Below are 17,858 nucleotides of genomic sequence, written 5' to 3'. Positions count from 1 at the left end.
TAACGACTCTTAAATATCAACTTCATGTGAAGTCGACTTCACCTGAATTTTCACCTTTATTTTTAATCTAAATTATTTTATTGCATGAATAAAGCCAATAAAATGGTGGCTTTTTCTTTTCTATGAGTGATTTGAAGGGTAGAAAATATATGTGGAAATTTTATGGTGGAGGTTGAAGAGAAGGATTGGATTGGAACAAAATATTTGACTGAATCGGATAGGATAAGGATATGCATAATAAAATGCTTGACTATAATAACTATTGGATTATTGTGGTGGCAGAAAATTATTAAATAAAGAAAAGCCCTATAATTAATTTTGGGAAATCAAAATAAAATAGAATAAAGAAGACAACTATTATAATTTTAGTTATTATTTACTAGTAATTACTAAATTTGCCTCATAATAAATATAAAGGATAACCTCTATCACTAAAAAAGTGAGAATATTCAGTGTACCTGAATGTGACACTCCAAAAAATAGGTTTAATTATAGAAAACTAATTAAAACCTTTAGTGCATCACACGCGTATTTAACTATTTATATTGAAGTCCATAAAATAAAATAAAAACTAATGTGTAATATATAACTTAGGTAACAAGTTTTTGTGGCACAATTAGTCCATTACTATGAGCTGGATTTTTCTGACCTTAATCATTCCAAAAAGCCGACTTTATTAGGTTTCTATATGTAATTATAGAAAAAGACTCGTAATAAAAAAACAACCAAAACCTGCAAGCTAGGTTGCATGCTTCCAAGGTCACGTTTCATGGAAAAAACAAATGAAAAGTTATTTATTAATTTTATGTACTTAAGTTTTTTGTCATGGACAACCTAAATTCATATATTAGTTATCAGATTATGTATAATCATGTTATTATATTATTGTATTAGTCACTATCATCTTAAATTTATATTGTAGTATATTTTAATCTATATATCATCATAATATTTTAATTATTGAAAATGTCAAAAATTTATAACTCATTTTTAAACGATAAAAATCATAACTTTTTCATTCTGATATATTCTTTATTTATATTTATTTTGAAAAATTGTATCTTCTCAATTCCCACATCAATTTATTGGACAATCCTCCACCAATCACAGCCGTTGATTCTGGTACCTTCATCACTCAGTAATCAATCTGAACCGTACGTTCTCTCATTCCCTCAAATCCAACGTTCAATGATGCAGATGATTGAAGTTTCCAACCACAAAATTTAATTTTGATGCTTTAAGCATCATAAGTAGTCATTTGGGTCGGAGATTCTAAGATTTTAATGTTATAAATTTTAGGATTCTAAGGAAAATGCCGCTAAAATCAGAAAAGTTGTGATTTTTTTTTTCTTCAAAATAGTACAAAACCAACGAAGGTGTTCGACATTTAACGGCGTGGCAAACTGTATATAAAGGCTTCAAGTACACACTTTTATGTCCTATTTTTGTTAGCTCAAAACACCATCAATATGAATGTTCAACGCATCGTATGGTCATAGCCATCTTCCTTTGTAATTTTTCATAACTACACAGTGGTTTTCTGTGAAGGTCCCTTGAACAAACAGGACTTGGAGTTTTTCTGAGCTGGGTTGGAGCTGAATCCAAGGTACGGAAGCTTCTCAAATATGTTACTTTTTTTATATATATAAAAAGTTTTCTTAGTTGATTGGTTATGCTGCTCAGTCTGTGGGTGCTGTTGTTATTGGATCATTTGTTGTTTGTGTTGCAAAGTTGGAACCTTTCCTTTTTGAGCTTATTTGGGTTCGTTTTGGATTGGCACAACTCATAAGGATTAGTCTCAAGGTAGACTTTGGATTTTCTTTTTCTTATTTGTGTATTTTATTCATTTTGTTTTTGTGAGGTCACCTCAAATTTCTATCATGGTTTATTTTGTTGATATTGAAGTTGTGTGATGTAGAAATGGAGTCAATAGGAATAAGAAGTCTGTGAATATTGTATTTTCCTTTTGTAGCATACAGAGACTGTAAGTGATAGTTTTGGTTAAAGAGGATCAAATTTTAAGGTAAAAGAGAATTTGTGAAGTTGACTTTGGGTGTTGGTGGAAGTTTAGGAGGATATGTACGGCAAAGATGCTTGATCTCAAACACAATCAATGAAATAGATGATTAATGGTTCCTGATTTTGTGTTTTAACTTTTAACTTTGAGAGGAAGAATTTGTGCCTGTATTTTATTGCCTTTTTTTCTTTTTAAATAAATAAATAGCTTATGATGTAGTTAATTTGACTCATAATATCTGGTTTAATGATCATAGCCCATGTCATAAGTATTTTCATGAATAGCATGTCTTTGTATTCATTAATTATTACAGCTGAAGCTTCAACTCTTAATGTTCAAAGCTTATTTTGGCAGGTGTATTATTTTGCTGCTACAAAATCATTTCAATATTTTCGTATAGAAGACTTTTCAGATCTTTCTGTTACTATTTGAAAATGGGTTTATATGAGCATTCGGATGTTATTCAGTGGGGTATTGATTTTCTTGATGGTGACAATGGTTACTGTCCTGGATACTACAGTAATGCTTATCAATATGATAATGGTGATGCCTATACTGAACACTGCTACCATAGCCATTATGATCCCTATATTGGAGACTGCTCCTTCCGTAGCCATTATGATGCCGAAGAAAGTAACCAAGTGGAGAATGATGAGATCATTGCGCGTACTCTTCAGGAAGAGTTTCAACAGCTACAGATTGCTGAGCAATCAAGACAGTCGCAAGCAGAAGAACAGCAGTTCGCTGTATCTGATTATTGGCCTAATACACCAACTGGGAACTATTGTACGCCAGGTATGGTTAAAGGACTTGTGCTTGTTCATGTTAGATGTTTTTCTTGTTGAATGAAGTTGGTTAGTTTATTCAGATATGTTATTTATGCAGGTCATGACTATACTCACGAAGAAGTTAATGGCGTAGGAACTTCTTATTCATGTTATAGTCCTCATGAAGTGACAGGATACTCATTGGAGCAAACAGACAAATATCCCTTTGATGATGAAATTGAGAAGAGGTTGAGTCAGATGGATCCAATTCGTGTATGTGTTTCTTCTCATGCTTGTGTGGATTCATTTTTGAATCATCTAGTGTATCAATAAAATAAAAGCTCAGTTCCTTTGGATGTTCATTTTAGTAATAAACAACTATGCTTTTTAACTTGTTAGCTTAATTGATGTCAATGTTGAAATTCAGTTCAAACGATTGTTGCTAAGTTTTATTGTGGAATTTGGAAGCAGTTATTCCTACTTCTGGTTTGAGTTAGTGGTAATTTTTAACATGTTGGTTTGTCCAATCCCTCAGTTTAAGAAATACTATTCCCTGTTAATTTTCTTACCCTCATTATGAAATTTGTATGTTAATGCGGTATGATTTTAAAATTGTTTTTCCACTATTGTGTAGCATGTTCCAAGAATAAATGGAGAAATTCCTTCTATTGATGAAGCAACTTCGGATCATCAGAGGCTTCTAGATAGGTATACTACCTTTGATCTATTTTATTTGTCATGGTCATATATCAACTACGAGTATGTGGTTGATTTTCAAATTCTATCCTTTACACAATAGTTTAATCACACCCAACATCAATAGAGTGGTTTGGTTGGATATGAAATTTCAGGAAGTGTATTTCAGTTCAAAAAAAGAAAGAAAAAATAAGTTTAGACTGGCTGACAGAACAATTCATTTTGTGTAACATTGTCTTTTATTAGGCATATACTCAACATGCCATATGTATTGATACTTTTAAACAGATTGCAGTTATTCGACTTTGTGGAGCATCAGGTTCAAGGTGATGGCAATTGTCAGGTATGATGCTTTAATTTTAATGTTCATTCAATGTTAGATAACATCTTCCATATTTCAAATAGTAAAATATTTTAAATTCCTGACCAGTTTCGTGCATTATCTGATCAACTATATAACACGCCTGATCACCATGAGCTTGTGAGACAACAAGTTGTGAACCAGCTGAGATCACATCGAGAGATTTACGAGGGATATGTTCCCATGGAATATGGTGCTTATTTGGAGAAGATGTCTAAGTAAGAATCCAGTTTCTTCCTCTATAATTTCTTCAAGGGTAACCAATAACTCCTTTTACTTAAATTGTTAATGGAACCAGGAGTGGTGAATGGGGCGATCATGTCACTCTTCAAGCGGCTGCAGATTCGGTATTAGTCTTGCAACTTCAATATTTATGTTCCACTGTGACAGATATTTGCTTGGCCAAAGTTTTCATGAATTAGTACTTTGACCATTTGAACTTTAATGTAGTTTAGGCTTGGAGTTTTCAAGTTTCTTCATGATTAACAATTACTATGACATATTGTCATTTCTAAATCTTCTAGAGATTGAATGCTCAATTTGCCTGGCAGCAACCAATTGTCATTCCTACTTAATAAAATGCATGGACCAGTTACCGATTTTTAAACATTATTCGACCATGACACTAGAACACAGGATGAATCCTTTTTGAAAGAAACCATTCATAAAATTTCAATCATTGTGAAGTTCATAATAATACTTGAAGTTACCAGTGGTGTGATATGCATTTTTACTTACTATTGGGCAGCTCTGAAATTTTGTTCCTTGTGTTATTTTTTCAGTATTGTGTAAGAATTTTTGTGATGACTTCTTTCAAGGATACCTGTTGCATAGAGATTGTTCCTCATTTTGAGAAACAAAAAGGAGGTAAGATATTATTCTTAATTCTCTTCATCTCACATTGTTTCTTAAAATCTTTCCGAACAATTCGACATAGTTTTCAACCCCAATGGTACTTCAGAAATAGCAAATGATTCTAAATGCAACGTTTTATATTCTCTGTCTGTTTCTTAAAATTGTTTGAATAAATTACCATCATGAACAACATATTGTATTAATAATTTTCCATTTTCTTAAGGTAACATTTATTTTAGGACCTCTTTTTCTGTTGTTCACCTTCATATACCGTAATCAAATTGAAAATTGTGTGTTTAATGCAGTGATTTTCCTCAGCTTTTGGGCAGAGGTGCATTACAACTCAATCTATCCTCAAGGAGGTACATTTTTAACAAAACTTTCATCCTTTTGGATCAGAATTTGATCAAATGACTTGGGATTTATGTAATTAAATTACTATGAATGGCCAAGCTTAACATATATTGTATTAAACTATTGATCCAGATATACCTTCAATTGAATCAAGAAGGAAGAAAAGGTGGTGGAACTTTGGGACTAGGCATTAAGATTGTGTAGCAACAAATTATTTGGTGTGCCACTCTCCTTTTTAGACCAATGGATTTCTGTATTCAAATTCATCATCTAAGGGTCGCCTCAGGAGAAATCATTGCATGCTTTGAGCACAGTTAATGCATATTTTAGGAGCATTACAATGTTTTTAAAAGTTTAAATACTATACAGATATACCCAGAACAAAGAATTATAGATGATCATAAAATATGTAATAAATGTGCTCCAAAACCATATAAGTATTTCTCGTTGTACAGGAGCAAGAACTTTTTGTGGTGCTATAGTATAACCTTCATGTGCCACATTTCTGAATAAATCAATTTGATTTTCCTCCTTATTAACAATATAATCTGGGCTTGCACCTATGAACATTTCACATTTTGGATACTTCTATAAGGTGAATGATTGATTCGTACTAGTTTGTTTTCACATTGGTCCACGGATACATTCAAAAATATAATATATATTAGCATCATAACAGATCTTCTTCCTATTCTCTTCAATTCAAATCTTAAAAAGAGCTCCAAAGAATAGATAGATAGTTCACTTCAGATGTTCATATTAATAAATAATCATTATATTCATAAGGTTTTTAAATCATTTACATAGCTATCTTAGTATCTTACCCTTCTTTATGTAAGATAAGGAAACAATTAAAAAAAAAAAAAAACAAATAATAAGATAGACACTAGCAGTAGTAGTAGCTAAACACCTCTAACATTGATCCCCACCCAACACTAAAAACTAACCTTAAAATAAAATCATTTAAAAAAGAAGCCCTAAAATCTAAAACCCACAAAAACATCCACATATTAATCTCGTACGCTCCGAAGCTAAAAATAAAAAATAATAAAATTAAAAAGCTCTTATTATCATTGATCGCTGAGAGCCTCCTCGTGCTGCGATTCATCCGCCGTGGCTGGCTGCAACAGCAACGACGTGAACGGCATGTATCGGTGACCGTTCACCGAGGCGTACTCCATTCCTGGAGGAGGCTGGCAGAGGTCGAGTCGGCGGCTCGGCCACTGACTCCCGCCGGCGCAGACCATCGTCGGAGTGGCGGATGCAGACGGCTGGACACGGCACGAAACAGAGGGAGCTGAGGATGTGACGGCGGCGGCGGAGGAAGAGACCGGGGCGGCAGGGACGGTACCTGTGCCGGTTGCGGCGATGATGGATGGCTCAGCGTGGCGGAGAAGCCACTCGATGGTTTCGCCGTCGGAGCGGTGGCCGAGCTCGCGTGTGAGTTGAAAGATCCGGGCGGCACAGAGCGGCGGCATGCGAACGCGGCGGCCGCGGCCGTTGACCTTGGTGTGGCGGTCCTTGTTGGAGCGTGATGAAGTCGTGGATAATGCGCCGGCGCCGGAGGATTTTCTGAGGGCGACGCCGGTGGTAGTGGTTGTGGTGGTGACGGTGGAGGAAATAGGAAGAGGTTCTGATTGGGAAAATTGCTGATGGAGAACTATTTCGGAGCTCATGTTATTTGAAGGGGGAAAAAGGTGAGATTTTTAGGGTTTTAGAGAGAGAAGGGGATTGAAAAGTGAAAGTGAGACGATGATGATGGATTGACCCCACAAAAGGGTAGATAATGTTTATATACCTCCCTTCAATTCAGGCCTGTGGGTCCTGTCCAGTGGGCCTCACTTTTTTTTTTAACTCCTCTTTATAACAAAACTCTGTTAAAAATTGTATTTAAAAATAAATTATACACCAAAATTAGTTAATAACTCAGTTATTTATATAAAATATATATTAAAAATTAACTATTAAATTAATTATTGATATAAAATATATATTAAAAATAAATTAAATAATATATATTTATATATAAATATATAATAACTGATTTAGTCATTAATTTTTAATATTCACATCACATTTTTGCATTGATATTTATACACATTTTATTTGGTAACTGATTTTAAAAAACGAGAAGAAGAAGTGTTGCATACAACAAATACAAGGTCATTCTAGCTAAAAGGAGCAAGACAATATGTCCATAATCACATTACATGGATATTAGTAGGATCAGATGAATTTTTTAATTCTAGATGCTGGACACCAGATTTGGATTGAATATTTCCCTGAAAATTCAAACCATGTACCATTCATTACAACGGATATTAGTATTAATGAAAATGGATTTATTTTTCCAAATAAGTTTGGTGAATCTCAAACCATTAAAATACTTTCGTTTTAGTTCTTCTCTTTACTCAATTTATCAATTGTCTTATCGTTTATAAAAAAAAAAAAAATTAAATTTATTATTATTAATTACAGACTTTAATGTAAAAATATAAAATTAAAATTTACTAAAAATAATTTTAAAATTTTTTACTGATAATAATATTAACAAATATACATAACTACATCCATATTTTAAAGTGCGAGTACAATCACGTAAGTACTATTGTGAAGGTGTAACATGTTCCACTTTCTTATAAGTATAAAATACTGTACGAATGATGAAATGTACCAGAGGATAAGGTTACTTAAAATTTACTAATGTTGTTTGCATCACAATTTCCCAAATGGTCAACATGTCAGTTGACTCACCAAACCTGAGACAAAACCACCTGAACTCCACGCTTTTCTATGTCCCAACTGTCCCATCTCTTTCACAAAATCATTTTACTTGTGCTAAAAATTAGTAATGCTTGTATAATTAGATTAATTAAAATTGAGAGTAAAAAACCATAATAAGCCAACTGGCTCAAAAAATTACGTAAATACGTCAAAGCAAAAATCGTTTCAGCAATAAGCCAGATCGTATTTTTATATAATTCGAACCAGGTTGGTTCGAACTCTAATTGTTAGTAAATCGAACCAGGTGAGTTCGAATTAGGTTTTGTTGGTTGGTAATAAATCGAACCAGCTTGGTTCGAATTAAGAATGAACGTAATTCGAACCAAGCTGGTTCGAATTATAGAGAGAGACGGTTTCCGTGTAATTCGAACCGGGCTGGTTCGAATTACACAAAGCGTAGTTCGAACCAGACCAGTTCGAATTAGTGTGAGACTGAGCTGTATATATATGGTTCCAAACGTGAGTTAGTCTCATTAGAGGGAGTAAGATGGCTAGTGAGGAGAGTTTTGTGGTTTTGGTGCACCACAGAGGATCTGTTAATAGAAAAACTCGTTCCGGAGTAAAGTTCACAGATAAGAATCCTCTATGTATTGTCGTAACATCTACGACGAGTTATGATGACCTTGTTAGCGCTGTACTAATGAAGCTCGGTCTGGATGGTGCGAAGCGGGTAAAGAAGTTTTTCTATCGCATTCCAGTCACGGTGCTACAGAATACCGTGAAGTATGATTGCTTCACGATTAATAATGATGTGGACTTGCAAGTAATGTTTCTTTGTCGGCGGCAGTTTCCGGAGGTGAGGACACCGGAGTTGTTGGCACGGCTGGTTGATGTTGTATCCAGCTCCGGCGGTTCGAACAGGAATACGAACACGTTAGTGAATCCAGCAGGTTCTAGTTCCCGGCCTGCCGTTGCTTCCTCGTCCATCCCTGTGTACGAACCAGTGGTCCAACATGTCGCCTCCCCGTCTTTTGCTGTTGACCTCAATGGCACCGAAGGCGAGGAGGTAGTGGAAAGGGAAAATTTGCCGAACGCTTTAGTGGGAGTTGCACCTGTTGGCGTAGGAGACGGTTTTTTGGTTGATGAAGAGGAGGATGACGTCGAGCCGGATATGATTGACGATGACAGCGCTGATGATATTGGAGCGACTGGGCCTGCATTGGAGGTAGGTGGTTCTAGCTCTGGCACACAGCAGTATCCACCACATTTTTCCTCGTTGGACTTGGACGCCATGAGACATGAGGGGGTATTAGGGCACGCTGTTGGATTCGGAGCTAGAGATGCGGAAGGGACTACTGGTCTGACAGAGTTCCAGGTTGGTCAGCAATTCCAGGATAAAGATGAGGCCCTTTTAAGTGTGAAGACTTACAGCATCCGGCGAGGGGTACAGTACAAGGTGGTGGAGTCCGATCACCGCCGGTATGTGGGCAAGTGTTCCGAGTTTGGGAATGGGTGCACATGGTTGATTCGACTGAGTCTCCGGAAGCGCAAGGGCATTTGGGAGGTTAAACGGTACAATGGACCTCACACTTGCCTGGCCACATCCATCTCGAGTGACCACAGGAGTTTGGATTATCATGTGATTTCGGCGTTTATTATGCCAATGGTTAGGGCCGATGCATCCGTGAACATCAAGGTGCTCCTGAACGCCACGGCAGCGCACTTTCGTTTTAGGCCGACTTACCGGAGGGTTTGGATGGCGAAGCAGAAATCTATTGCCCTCATATACGGTGACTGGGATGAGTCCTACAACGACCTACCTAGGTGGGTGTTGGGTGTGCAGATGACGATGCCTGGTAGTGTTGTCGTCCTTAAGACGAGCCCAGTTCGAGTTGGAGGACAAGTGGACGAGTCTCAAGCGTACTTCCACAGGCTTTTCTGGACTTTCCCGCCGTGCATCGAGGCATTCCGTCATTGCAAGCCACTAGTGAGCATTGACGGCACCCATCTGTATGGGAAGTATGGGGGGACGTTGCTCATCGCGATTGCACACGACGGGAACTCGAACATTCTACCTGTCGCATTCGCACTAGTAGAGGGTGAGAATGCGGAATCCTGGACATTCTTTCTCTCGCACCTTCGACAGCACGTGACCCCGCAGCCCGGTCTGCTGGTTATATCGGTCAGGCACAACGGCATCAAGGCTGCGCTTGAGGCCCCTGACGGCGGTTGGCTACCGCCATCTGCGTACCGTGCATTCTGCATACGACACGTAGCGGCTAATTTTGCCCTAACCTTCAAGGGCAAAGACGCTAGGAGGCTACTAGTGAACGCGGCGTATGCGAAGACCGAGGTTGAATTTGATTACTGGTTTGATATCCTGCGATCTGAAGATCCGGCGATGTGTGAGTGGGCGAACCGAATTGAGTACTCGTTGTGGACTCAGCATCGTGATGAAGGGCGGAGATTCGGTCACATGACGACGAACATCTCCGAGTGTGTGAACTCTATCCTGAAGGGGGTCAGAAATCTCCCTGTAGCATCCCTGGTGAAGGCAACATATGGTAGGCTTGCGGAACTGTTTGTTCGCAAGGGGAGAGAGGCTGAGGCCCAGATGGGAACAGGACAACAATTCAGTCAGCATTTGGTGAAGTGTATTGAGGCCAACATGAAGACGGCCAGGTGCTTCACGGTGACGCTGTATGACCGGGATAACTCCGAGTTCACTGTAGCAGATACCACTCCGACTGGTTCTTTCTCCTTGGGTACTTACAGAGTATCACTTGCCTCTCGGACATGTGACTGCGGGTACTTCCAGTCTCTTCATTTCCCGTGTCAGCACGCACTTGCATGCTGTGCATACTCACGGGTCACCTGGACCTCTTACGTTCACAGCGTCTATCAGATTAGCTCGGTGTTCAGTGTGTATCGGATGGGATTCACACCTCCGATCCCGGAGGGATTCTGGCCACCTTACGACGGGCCCACGGTGATTCCAGACCCTGACAAGAGGCGTGCCAGAGAGGGTCGTCCTAGATCCACTAGGATACGGACGAATATGGACGAGGCAGATCCGAATCGGCCAAAGAGGTGCGGCCTATGTCGCCAACCCGGACACACACGACGTAGTTGCCCACAGGTTGGAAGCTCGTCTCAGACAGGACATCATTAGTATGCATGTTGTTAGTGTTAGCATTATCTACATTAGTGCGCATGTTGCTAGTCTTAGAGTTATTTACATTATTTTGCATGTTGTTAGTGTCAGTATTATTTACATTAGTACGCATGACTTTTAGTTTGATTGTTGCGAGTAGTAATGAATACGGCTTCTTTAATTATGTATAATGCTACATTTTCCGTAGGTGCACAATTTAATAAGAAAAAATAAACACTGAACTGTTTCAAGATTCATTGATCATACATAATCAAAGTCCAACAACACAAATAAAAAAAACATAGGTGAACAGACTATAACATAACAAAAAAAATACAAATCACTTTCGTACATGAATGAACTTTAAGGAAAAAAATACATGAAACGTGAATCATCTAAACAGATGCGATGTCATCCCCATCATCTGGTGGGGCAGGCTGTGCTGGTGGCGCAACATGCAGGGGTGCCGCCGAAATCCCTGCGACAGACTCTGATGCAGCGGTGAAGGCGGATGGAGGAGTACCTCCGAGACAGAATCTGGGTCGTTTTCTCTGAGATTTTGTGGGGTAGGGGGTAGGAATAATAGTTCGAATGAGGGTGATTCGAACTCCTTATATAGCCGAATCACCCATAATTCGAACCACCTTGGTTCGAATTATAAAGAACCACGCCAAGGGTAATTCGAACCAGCTTGGTTCGAATTACATGGTTTGGTTTCCAATGAATAATTCGAGCTAGGCCAGTTCGAATTACGTGCAAGAAGAGTTCGAACCACCCTGGTTCGAATTACGTTTAAATTTCCTCTCCCCTAATTTGAACTACCCTGGTTCGAATTATTCAGGTTTGTAGTTCGAACCACCTTGGTTCGAATTACATAAAGATAGTGTTTGGCTTATTGCTGAAACGATTTTCGATTTGGCGTATTTACGTTAGGGTCTTCTTGCCTTGGCTTATATAAGTTTTTTACCCTAAAATTGATTTGCACTAGTCAAAATCTTTTACACCATCATTTAGCTATACAATTCATTTCAATAATTATTTAAATAATATAGATGAAAAATAGTTATTTTTATTCACATAATTGTATATAATTAAATACTATATTAAAATTAAATTTATATTTAAATACATTAATCTAACTTAATTTAATCTAACATATATATTAAAATCTAATAGTACTAAATATATAATGAATTGGGGAAATAATAAATATTCAAGCAATTTTTAATTAAACTAACAAAAATGCATGAAAAAAATATGAAACTTAGCCCACATCCAATAGTGAAGAAAAGGCCCATAAGGGTGGCCCAAAATAAGCCCAATGGAAGATTTTGTATCATCGTCATCATGATTCATAGGCATTAATGAAAAAAAGAACAACCTAATCCGTTGAAACAAAATAGAAGAGCAAAATCTGAGGTCTGAAATAAGCTACGAAGACTTTAGCTTCTGCTTTATCTATATTATCCATAACACAATACTCACATACAGCTTCTACTTCTACTTCTACTTCAACACAATGAATCAAGCAACAACACAATCCAACTTACTACTTGCTACTACTACTAGTAGTTTAGTACTATGATATGATTTCTTAGTACTTTCAGTTTCAGTTATGGAATCTGTAACAAACATGTTTTGTTCCTCTTCACCTTTTCCTTCTAGAGCTTTTCATTGCAACAATTCACCTCCTTCTTCTCCTCCAGGTACTGTTTATCACAATTCAGTTGCTATGTCAATTTACATTCTGAATTCCACGTATATTTTATATTCTGAAAGCAACATCGTAATGTTTTGTTGTTTGAGGATAGGAATAAATGTTAGTGTTATCTTAAGGGTGAAAAAAAACAGCTAGTAATCTATGTTAGTGTTATTTTTGTCTTCTTAGTTCTTACTATTACTTACTTCAGTGTTTCCCTGATCTCTGTACTTTAATTTACCAATGCTAGTTTAATTTATGCAATGTGCATTTCCTATTTGTTCCGCTGGAGCTCAAGAACCCTTGCTCTATTTGTGCTATTGTGTTGACTGTTGAGTGAAAAGAGAGAAAATAATTGAGTCGGTTCAATTTGCAAGTGTCTTAATGCATTTGATTTTGCTAATTTGTGGATGTGATTTACTCCTAATTTTCACCTAAAGCTTCCTTTTTGATTTACTCCTAATGCATTTGTGTGAGTTGAAATTGTCTTCTTACATGGTTAGTGTCTTAATGCATTTGATTTTGCTAATTTATGGATGTGATTTACTCCTAATTTTCACCTAAACCTTCCTTTTTGATGTACTCCTAATGCATTTGTGTGAGTTGAAATTGTCTTCTTACATGGTTGTGCTTTTTAATGTGCAGTTTTGACGCTCCGCGAACAGGTCGGCCTCACATTTTCCTCTTGTTCTTCTAGCATTTCAGCACAGCAATTTCCTACCTCGGTTCTTTTACAAGAGCCACGTGATGAATATAAATCTCTTTTGCACATGTATAAGGACGAAAAGACGTCTCAGGTCTAGATTTTGTTGATATACTTTTACATTTTGGTATAATGTTATGATCCCTTCTGGTTACATGAAATTCACTGACTTGTTCTTAAAATTAAATGTGAGGCAGATGGATAGTGCCCTGGTTGATGAAGAGAATGACACTGCCACTGCTGATCAATTAGTGCATGATTTTAGGAAGCAATTGCATGTTTGGTCTCATTTACAGAACATGTAAGATATGAAATTTCTTTTTCAATCTTTTATGTTTAGGTTGTGTTTGTTTATGCTTCTCAAATTTGTGTAATTTATTGGGATAAGCTTCTCAAAGAATTAGAATGAGAAAATTTTGAATTGGCAAGCTTGGAGCTGCTATTGCTTTTTGTCTCAAAATTAATGAAGACCTTGGTGTATAAATGGTCTATTGTAGATTGAGTTCTTCGGGAATAGAAGACATTGCTGCCTCTTCGACTACAGAACGTGTCGCTCTTGACTCTGAGAGGCTGGCAGATGACTTGCAATGTAATGCAGTTTCTCTTGCTATGAAAGCGTTGTCAGCATCAAAACAAGCGGCCTCAGTAGTTGAAGACTTGAAATCACTTAAAGCTGATGATGATGAATCTCTTCATTTTGGGTTAGTTCTATCTTTTTAGTTGACTCTAACATCCTTGATACAATTTTCATGTTTATGTTTATAGGTCAATTTGTTTGGAGTGTAATGCTTAAATTCTTCCATTCTCCTCTACATTAGTTTGGATGTCCCTTCGCTTCGAAGCAACAAAACTGTGAGGTCAACACGACTTCTAGAGAGACGATCAAAACAAAGAAAAGCGCCAAAGTCTAGAGCTAAGGATGATGAAACTTACCTTCCAAGAAAGGATAATGCTCAAGGAAGACTACGCGTAGGGAAGAAAATAAATGCAGAACTGAACCAAAATGATGCGCTGCACATGTTCTTGTGGGGTCCTGACACAAAGCAACTTTTGACACTTGAAGAAGAGTCTAAGTTGATTTCTCAGATACAGGTGTTACACTCAATTTCCTAATATCTTTCTTTTTAACATATGATATGCTCTATTAAGGATTTAAGGTATTTATATTACCTAAATGTGCGTAATGTAATAGGACTTAATGAGATTAGAAGAAGTGAAAACCAGGCTTCAGTCTCAGTTTGGGAGGGAACCAACTGTCGTAGAATTGGCTGAGGGTACGGGACTTAGCTGCCGAACGCTGCAGATGCAGATTCATTGTGGTAACAGAAGCAGAGAAAAGCTGATACAAGCTAATTTACGCATGGTAGTTCATATTGCGAAAAATTATCTGGGTCGCGGCCTTAGCCTCCAGGACTTATTACAGGTAATCTTGAAGAAATTAAACATGTTCCTTCCTCCATGGTAAAGGCCTGTTTCCATTTTGATTTTATAGTGCTGCAATCATATCTTTTAGGAGGGAAGTATGGGTCTAATGAGGAGTATTGAGAAGTTTAAACCACAAGCTGGCTGCCGTTTCAGTACTTATGCATACTGGTGGATAAGGCAATCAATCCGAAAAGCCATATTCAAACATTCCCGGACAATCCGTTTGCCCGTAAGCTTGGTTGTCTAAGTTTAAGCTTTCACCTTCTGATTAGAAATGATATGTTACCCAAACATCAATGCTATTCCTCTGTTTATCCAGGAAAACATATATATCCTTTTAGGAAAGATATCTGAGGCAAAGAAACTATACATGCAAGAAGGAAATCTAGAACCAACCAAGGAAGAATTAGCATTGAGGGTAGGGATTACACGAGAGAAAATCGACCATTTGCTATATGTTGCAAGAAATCCAGTTTCTATGCAGCAAACTGTCTGGGCAGACCAAGCTACAACTTACCAGGTATGTTGTAGTAGCTAATGCCATTTTTATTTTGATATCATGTTACTTCTTAAAGATCTGTAAAATGAAGCTTAAAAAAATGCAGCGTTTGCATCAATATTTACAGCGTTTTCAATGGTTGAATGTTGTACTAAGGATCTTTGTGTTGTGTTGATAATTGCAAAATAGAAAAACAAATGGAGAAAGTCTCGTAGTAATGATTTAGAATTAAGAATTAACCACCTATCTCTTATAATATCAGGAAATTACAGCAGACACCACAATTGAGACCCCAAACACGACAGTTGAAAAACAACTAATGAGACGGCATGTGCTCAACCTCCTACGTAACTTACGCCCAAAGGAAAGGAAGATCATCCGCCTAAGATTTGGTATTGAAGATGGCCAACAGAAATCTTTATCAGAAATCGGAGAAATATTCGGTTTGTCTAAGGAGAGGGTCCGTCAGTTGGAGAGTCGAGCATTGTTCAAGCTTAGGCAGTGTTTGGTGAGTCAAGGTCATGATGTTTACTCAGACTTGCTTGTATAGAACCATGGCCTGCACAATTTTTCTAGCTACGTTTTTTTATAGCAGTAATAGCTAGGTGACGTTTGGTAAATGAATATCCAAGTGTTATAAAGGTGAGGCTTATGTTAATATTGTTTCCACAGATAATTGTTGTATTTAGCATTAATAATAAATGGTTCATTATTTAAATATCAGTTTCATAATGATAACAAGATTTAATGATTTACGACATACAATACTACTAATGTCAATCAAGCGACACTACTAAATCAACGAGGTTGAAGCAACATGGCGAGTTCAACATCCGAATCATCAGTGACATAATATGCGCTAAGAGGGTAACTATCCTTCATCTCCACTTTGAAACGACGAAGAGTGAATAACTGTTGAGGAATTGCCCAATACTTCTCAACTTTCCTGCGCAGGTCGCTTACCTTGTCCATTTCTCTCACCCTCACATAACCATTGCTACCATTGAACTTCACCAGAACATGTAGTTTCAGGTCCGGTGGCAGTGGCGTAACGGTTAGGATCAGTGTTGTATCATAACGGAATCCATAGTCTCTAATGCGTGCTTCATCTTTGAGCTTTGTGTTTTGATACCATAAGGCTTGCCTATGTATGCCTACTCCTAACTTCTCCTCAATCTTATCTTTCAAATCAAAAATAGTTTCATTTGGATACATATCTATCTCAGGCACTATTTGTGCACCAGCTATCTTGAATAACACCATAGTTTCAGAGGGGGAAATTGAGCAAATTTTGTTAATATTTTCTTTTTAATAGCTGCAATAAATATGACATTTTATAGGCTGCATGTGAAAATTGAGATGTCAAACTAACAGAGTCACAAATCCTTTGTTGTTTGGGCATGTACGTAGTATGTGTTGTGATCTTTATGATAGATTGGTTGATATACCATCTCATTTTATTTTTGTGATCTGAGTCTCTGATGAATATATATATGTAAATGTTGCACAAGAAACAATAATAGCATATACTTCACATCCATGAGGCAGTATGTAGCAACTAGTAAGAGGTAGCTAGCATATAAGAATGAATATAATATTTTTTCCAAAAAGAAAAAGAATAGGTAGCATTTAAGTTTTTCGTTCAATTCTATGCAAACTACTAAAAATATTACTTTAAAATTAGTCACTAAAATTAATTATTATATATTTATATATATATAAAATATATATATATATATAATTTATTTTTTATGTGTATTTTATATTTTAATCTAATGATTGATTTTGGTGCACACCGATGTAGTATAGTTGAATAATTATTTATAAAACTATTTAAAACTTTATTTTAGGTTAAAAAGAATAAATAGGGTTTAGTTAGTATTTATTATACTAGAAATAGTGTTAAATGTAAGGATGTGCGGTTTGAATCAATTTTGAGTCAAAAACTAAAATGAGATACATAATTGGATGATAATTTAGAACAAACTTACTTGTAAAAAAGAATCTTTACCAAATTTACATTGAATACCAAAGTTACCAACCCTTCCACTGCGAAATTCCATATATATATATATATATATATGGTTGCCATAAGGCATAAGCAGTAGTATTGTAATAAGTTGTAACAAGAAAAAGAAAAAAGTGACAATATTCTTGTATTCACTATATTCTAATTGAGAAAAACAAGAAAATCTTAGGGGGTTGAATAGGTTCTATATAAATGCACAGCTTCAACTGGCCAAAAAGTCAAACACGACATGGTGTCAAATCTTGCATCATATTTGCTTCTTTTTTTGCATTCATCAATAAAGTAAGAAAACCACTTCAAAATAATAATAATAATAATAATAATAATAATAATAATAATAATAATAATAATAATAATAAATAAGAAAACATTTATTTCCATACTTATTATTTAGCAGCCCTATCTCTCAGAAATCAGTAACTATATAATCTAAGATAAAAAGTGATGACTTCATTTTTTTCGGTCTAGCTGAACTTGGGAGTTTTTTAAAAATATTATTTATATATTAAAATTAGTCATTAAAATTAGTTATTAATATATTTATACATACGTAATTTATTTAATTTGTTTTTAAT

The 17,858-nt window shown here is 36.4% G+C and overlaps 5 protein-coding genes across 6 annotated transcripts; 3 read left to right on the top strand and 2 right to left on the bottom strand.

The window, feature by feature from the left end:
* The first annotated feature begins 587 nt into the window (after window positions 1-587).
* Window positions 588-5,597, top strand: LOC112728957 (OVARIAN TUMOR DOMAIN-containing deubiquitinating enzyme 12-like). Of its 2 annotated transcripts, XM_072210340.1 has the most exons (11): window positions 1,269-1,606; window positions 1,684-1,803; window positions 2,372-2,812; window positions 2,903-3,057; window positions 3,419-3,492; window positions 3,769-3,823; window positions 3,911-4,059; window positions 4,140-4,188; window positions 4,624-4,708; window positions 5,002-5,058; window positions 5,183-5,597. In XM_072210340.1, exons 3-11 carry the CDS (start codon window positions 2,452-2,454, stop codon window positions 5,242-5,244), a joined length of 1,047 nt encoding a protein of 348 aa, XP_072066441.1. In that variant the 5' UTR covers window positions 1,269-1,606; window positions 1,684-1,803; window positions 2,372-2,451; the 3' UTR covers window positions 5,245-5,597. The 2 variants fall into 2 exon arrangements, with proteins under 2 accessions (XP_025635105.1, XP_072066441.1); XM_025779320.3 differs by lacking the exon at window positions 1,684-1,803 and having other exon boundaries at window positions 588-1,606.
* A 206-nt stretch (window positions 5,598-5,803) lies between these two features.
* Window positions 5,804-7,154, bottom strand: LOC112728958 (transcription factor TCP11-like). The gene has a single exon (XM_025779322.3). It carries the CDS (start codon window positions 6,724-6,726, stop codon window positions 6,121-6,123), a length of 606 nt encoding a protein of 201 aa, XP_025635107.1. The 5' UTR covers window positions 6,727-7,154; the 3' UTR covers window positions 5,804-6,120.
* A 2,376-nt stretch (window positions 7,155-9,530) lies between these two features.
* On the top strand, window positions 9,531-10,946 carry LOC112730742 (uncharacterized). Its single transcript, XM_025780803.1, has 3 exons — window positions 9,531-10,026; window positions 10,168-10,354; window positions 10,550-10,946. Exons 1-3 carry the CDS (start codon window positions 9,531-9,533, stop codon window positions 10,944-10,946), a joined length of 1,080 nt encoding a protein of 359 aa, XP_025636588.1.
* Window positions 10,947-12,255: 1,309 nt separating this feature from the next.
* Window positions 12,256-15,972, top strand: LOC112728956 (RNA polymerase sigma factor sigF, chloroplastic-like). Its single transcript, XM_025779319.3, has 9 exons — window positions 12,256-12,634; window positions 13,273-13,424; window positions 13,528-13,631; window positions 13,828-14,031; window positions 14,149-14,422; window positions 14,523-14,753; window positions 14,844-14,984; window positions 15,075-15,275; window positions 15,517-15,972. The coding sequence occupies exons 1-9, from the start codon at window positions 12,544-12,546 to the stop codon at window positions 15,802-15,804; spliced, it is 1,686 nt and encodes a 561-aa protein (XP_025635104.1). The 5' UTR covers window positions 12,256-12,543; the 3' UTR covers window positions 15,805-15,972.
* Window positions 15,973-16,052: 80 nt separating this feature from the next.
* LOC140176915 (uncharacterized) lies at window positions 16,053-16,517 on the bottom strand. The gene has a single exon (XM_072208481.1). The coding sequence runs from the start codon at window positions 16,515-16,517 to the stop codon at window positions 16,053-16,055; it is 465 nt and encodes a 154-aa protein (XP_072064582.1).
* Between the last annotated feature and the right edge of the window lie 1,341 nt (window positions 16,518-17,858).

The sequence above is a fragment of the Arachis hypogaea genome, chromosome 12 (genome assembly GCF_003086295.3).
Source record: "Arachis hypogaea cultivar Tifrunner chromosome 12, arahy.Tifrunner.gnm2.J5K5, whole genome shotgun sequence".
Classification (NCBI taxonomy): domain Eukaryota; kingdom Viridiplantae; phylum Streptophyta; class Magnoliopsida; order Fabales; family Fabaceae; genus Arachis; species Arachis hypogaea.
The sequence above is the reverse complement of the archived record's forward strand: the minus strand, read 5'-3'. Positions and strand labels throughout refer to the sequence as shown.

Bases quoted from the DNA above. Each gene is read 5' to 3' on its own strand.
- LOC112728957 (XM_025779320.3), top strand. From the start codon at position 2,452: ATGGGTTTATATGAGCATTCGGATGTTATTCAGTGGGGTATTGATTTT. The intron at 2,813-2,902 runs GTATGGTTAAAG...TTATTTATGCAG, and splicing joins TGGGAACTATTGTACGCCAG to GTCATGACTATACTCACGAA. The intron at 3,493-3,768 runs GTATACTACCTT...ACTTTTAAACAG, and splicing joins CATCAGAGGCTTCTAGATAG to ATTGCAGTTATTCGACTTTG.
- LOC112728958 (XM_025779322.3), bottom strand. From the start codon at position 6,726: ATGAGCTCCGAAATAGTTCTCCATCAGCAATTTTCCCAATCAGAACCT.
- LOC112730742 (XM_025780803.1), top strand. From the start codon at position 9,531: ATGGCGAAGCAGAAATCTATTGCCCTCATATACGGTGACTGGGATGAG. The intron at 10,027-10,167 runs GTGCATTCTGCA...TGCGATCTGAAG, and splicing joins GCTACCGCCATCTGCGTACC to ATCCGGCGATGTGTGAGTGG. The intron at 10,355-10,549 runs GTTTGTTCGCAA...GGGTACTTACAG, and splicing joins TATGGTAGGCTTGCGGAACT to AGTATCACTTGCCTCTCGGA.
- LOC112728956 (XM_025779319.3), top strand. From the start codon at position 12,544: ATGGAATCTGTAACAAACATGTTTTGTTCCTCTTCACCTTTTCCTTCT. The intron at 13,425-13,527 runs GTCTAGATTTTG...AATGTGAGGCAG, and splicing joins AGGACGAAAAGACGTCTCAG to ATGGATAGTGCCCTGGTTGA. The intron at 15,276-15,516 runs GTATGTTGTAGT...TTATAATATCAG, and splicing joins ACCAAGCTACAACTTACCAG to GAAATTACAGCAGACACCAC.
- LOC140176915 (XM_072208481.1), bottom strand. From the start codon at position 16,517: ATGGTGTTATTCAAGATAGCTGGTGCACAAATAGTGCCTGAGATAGAT.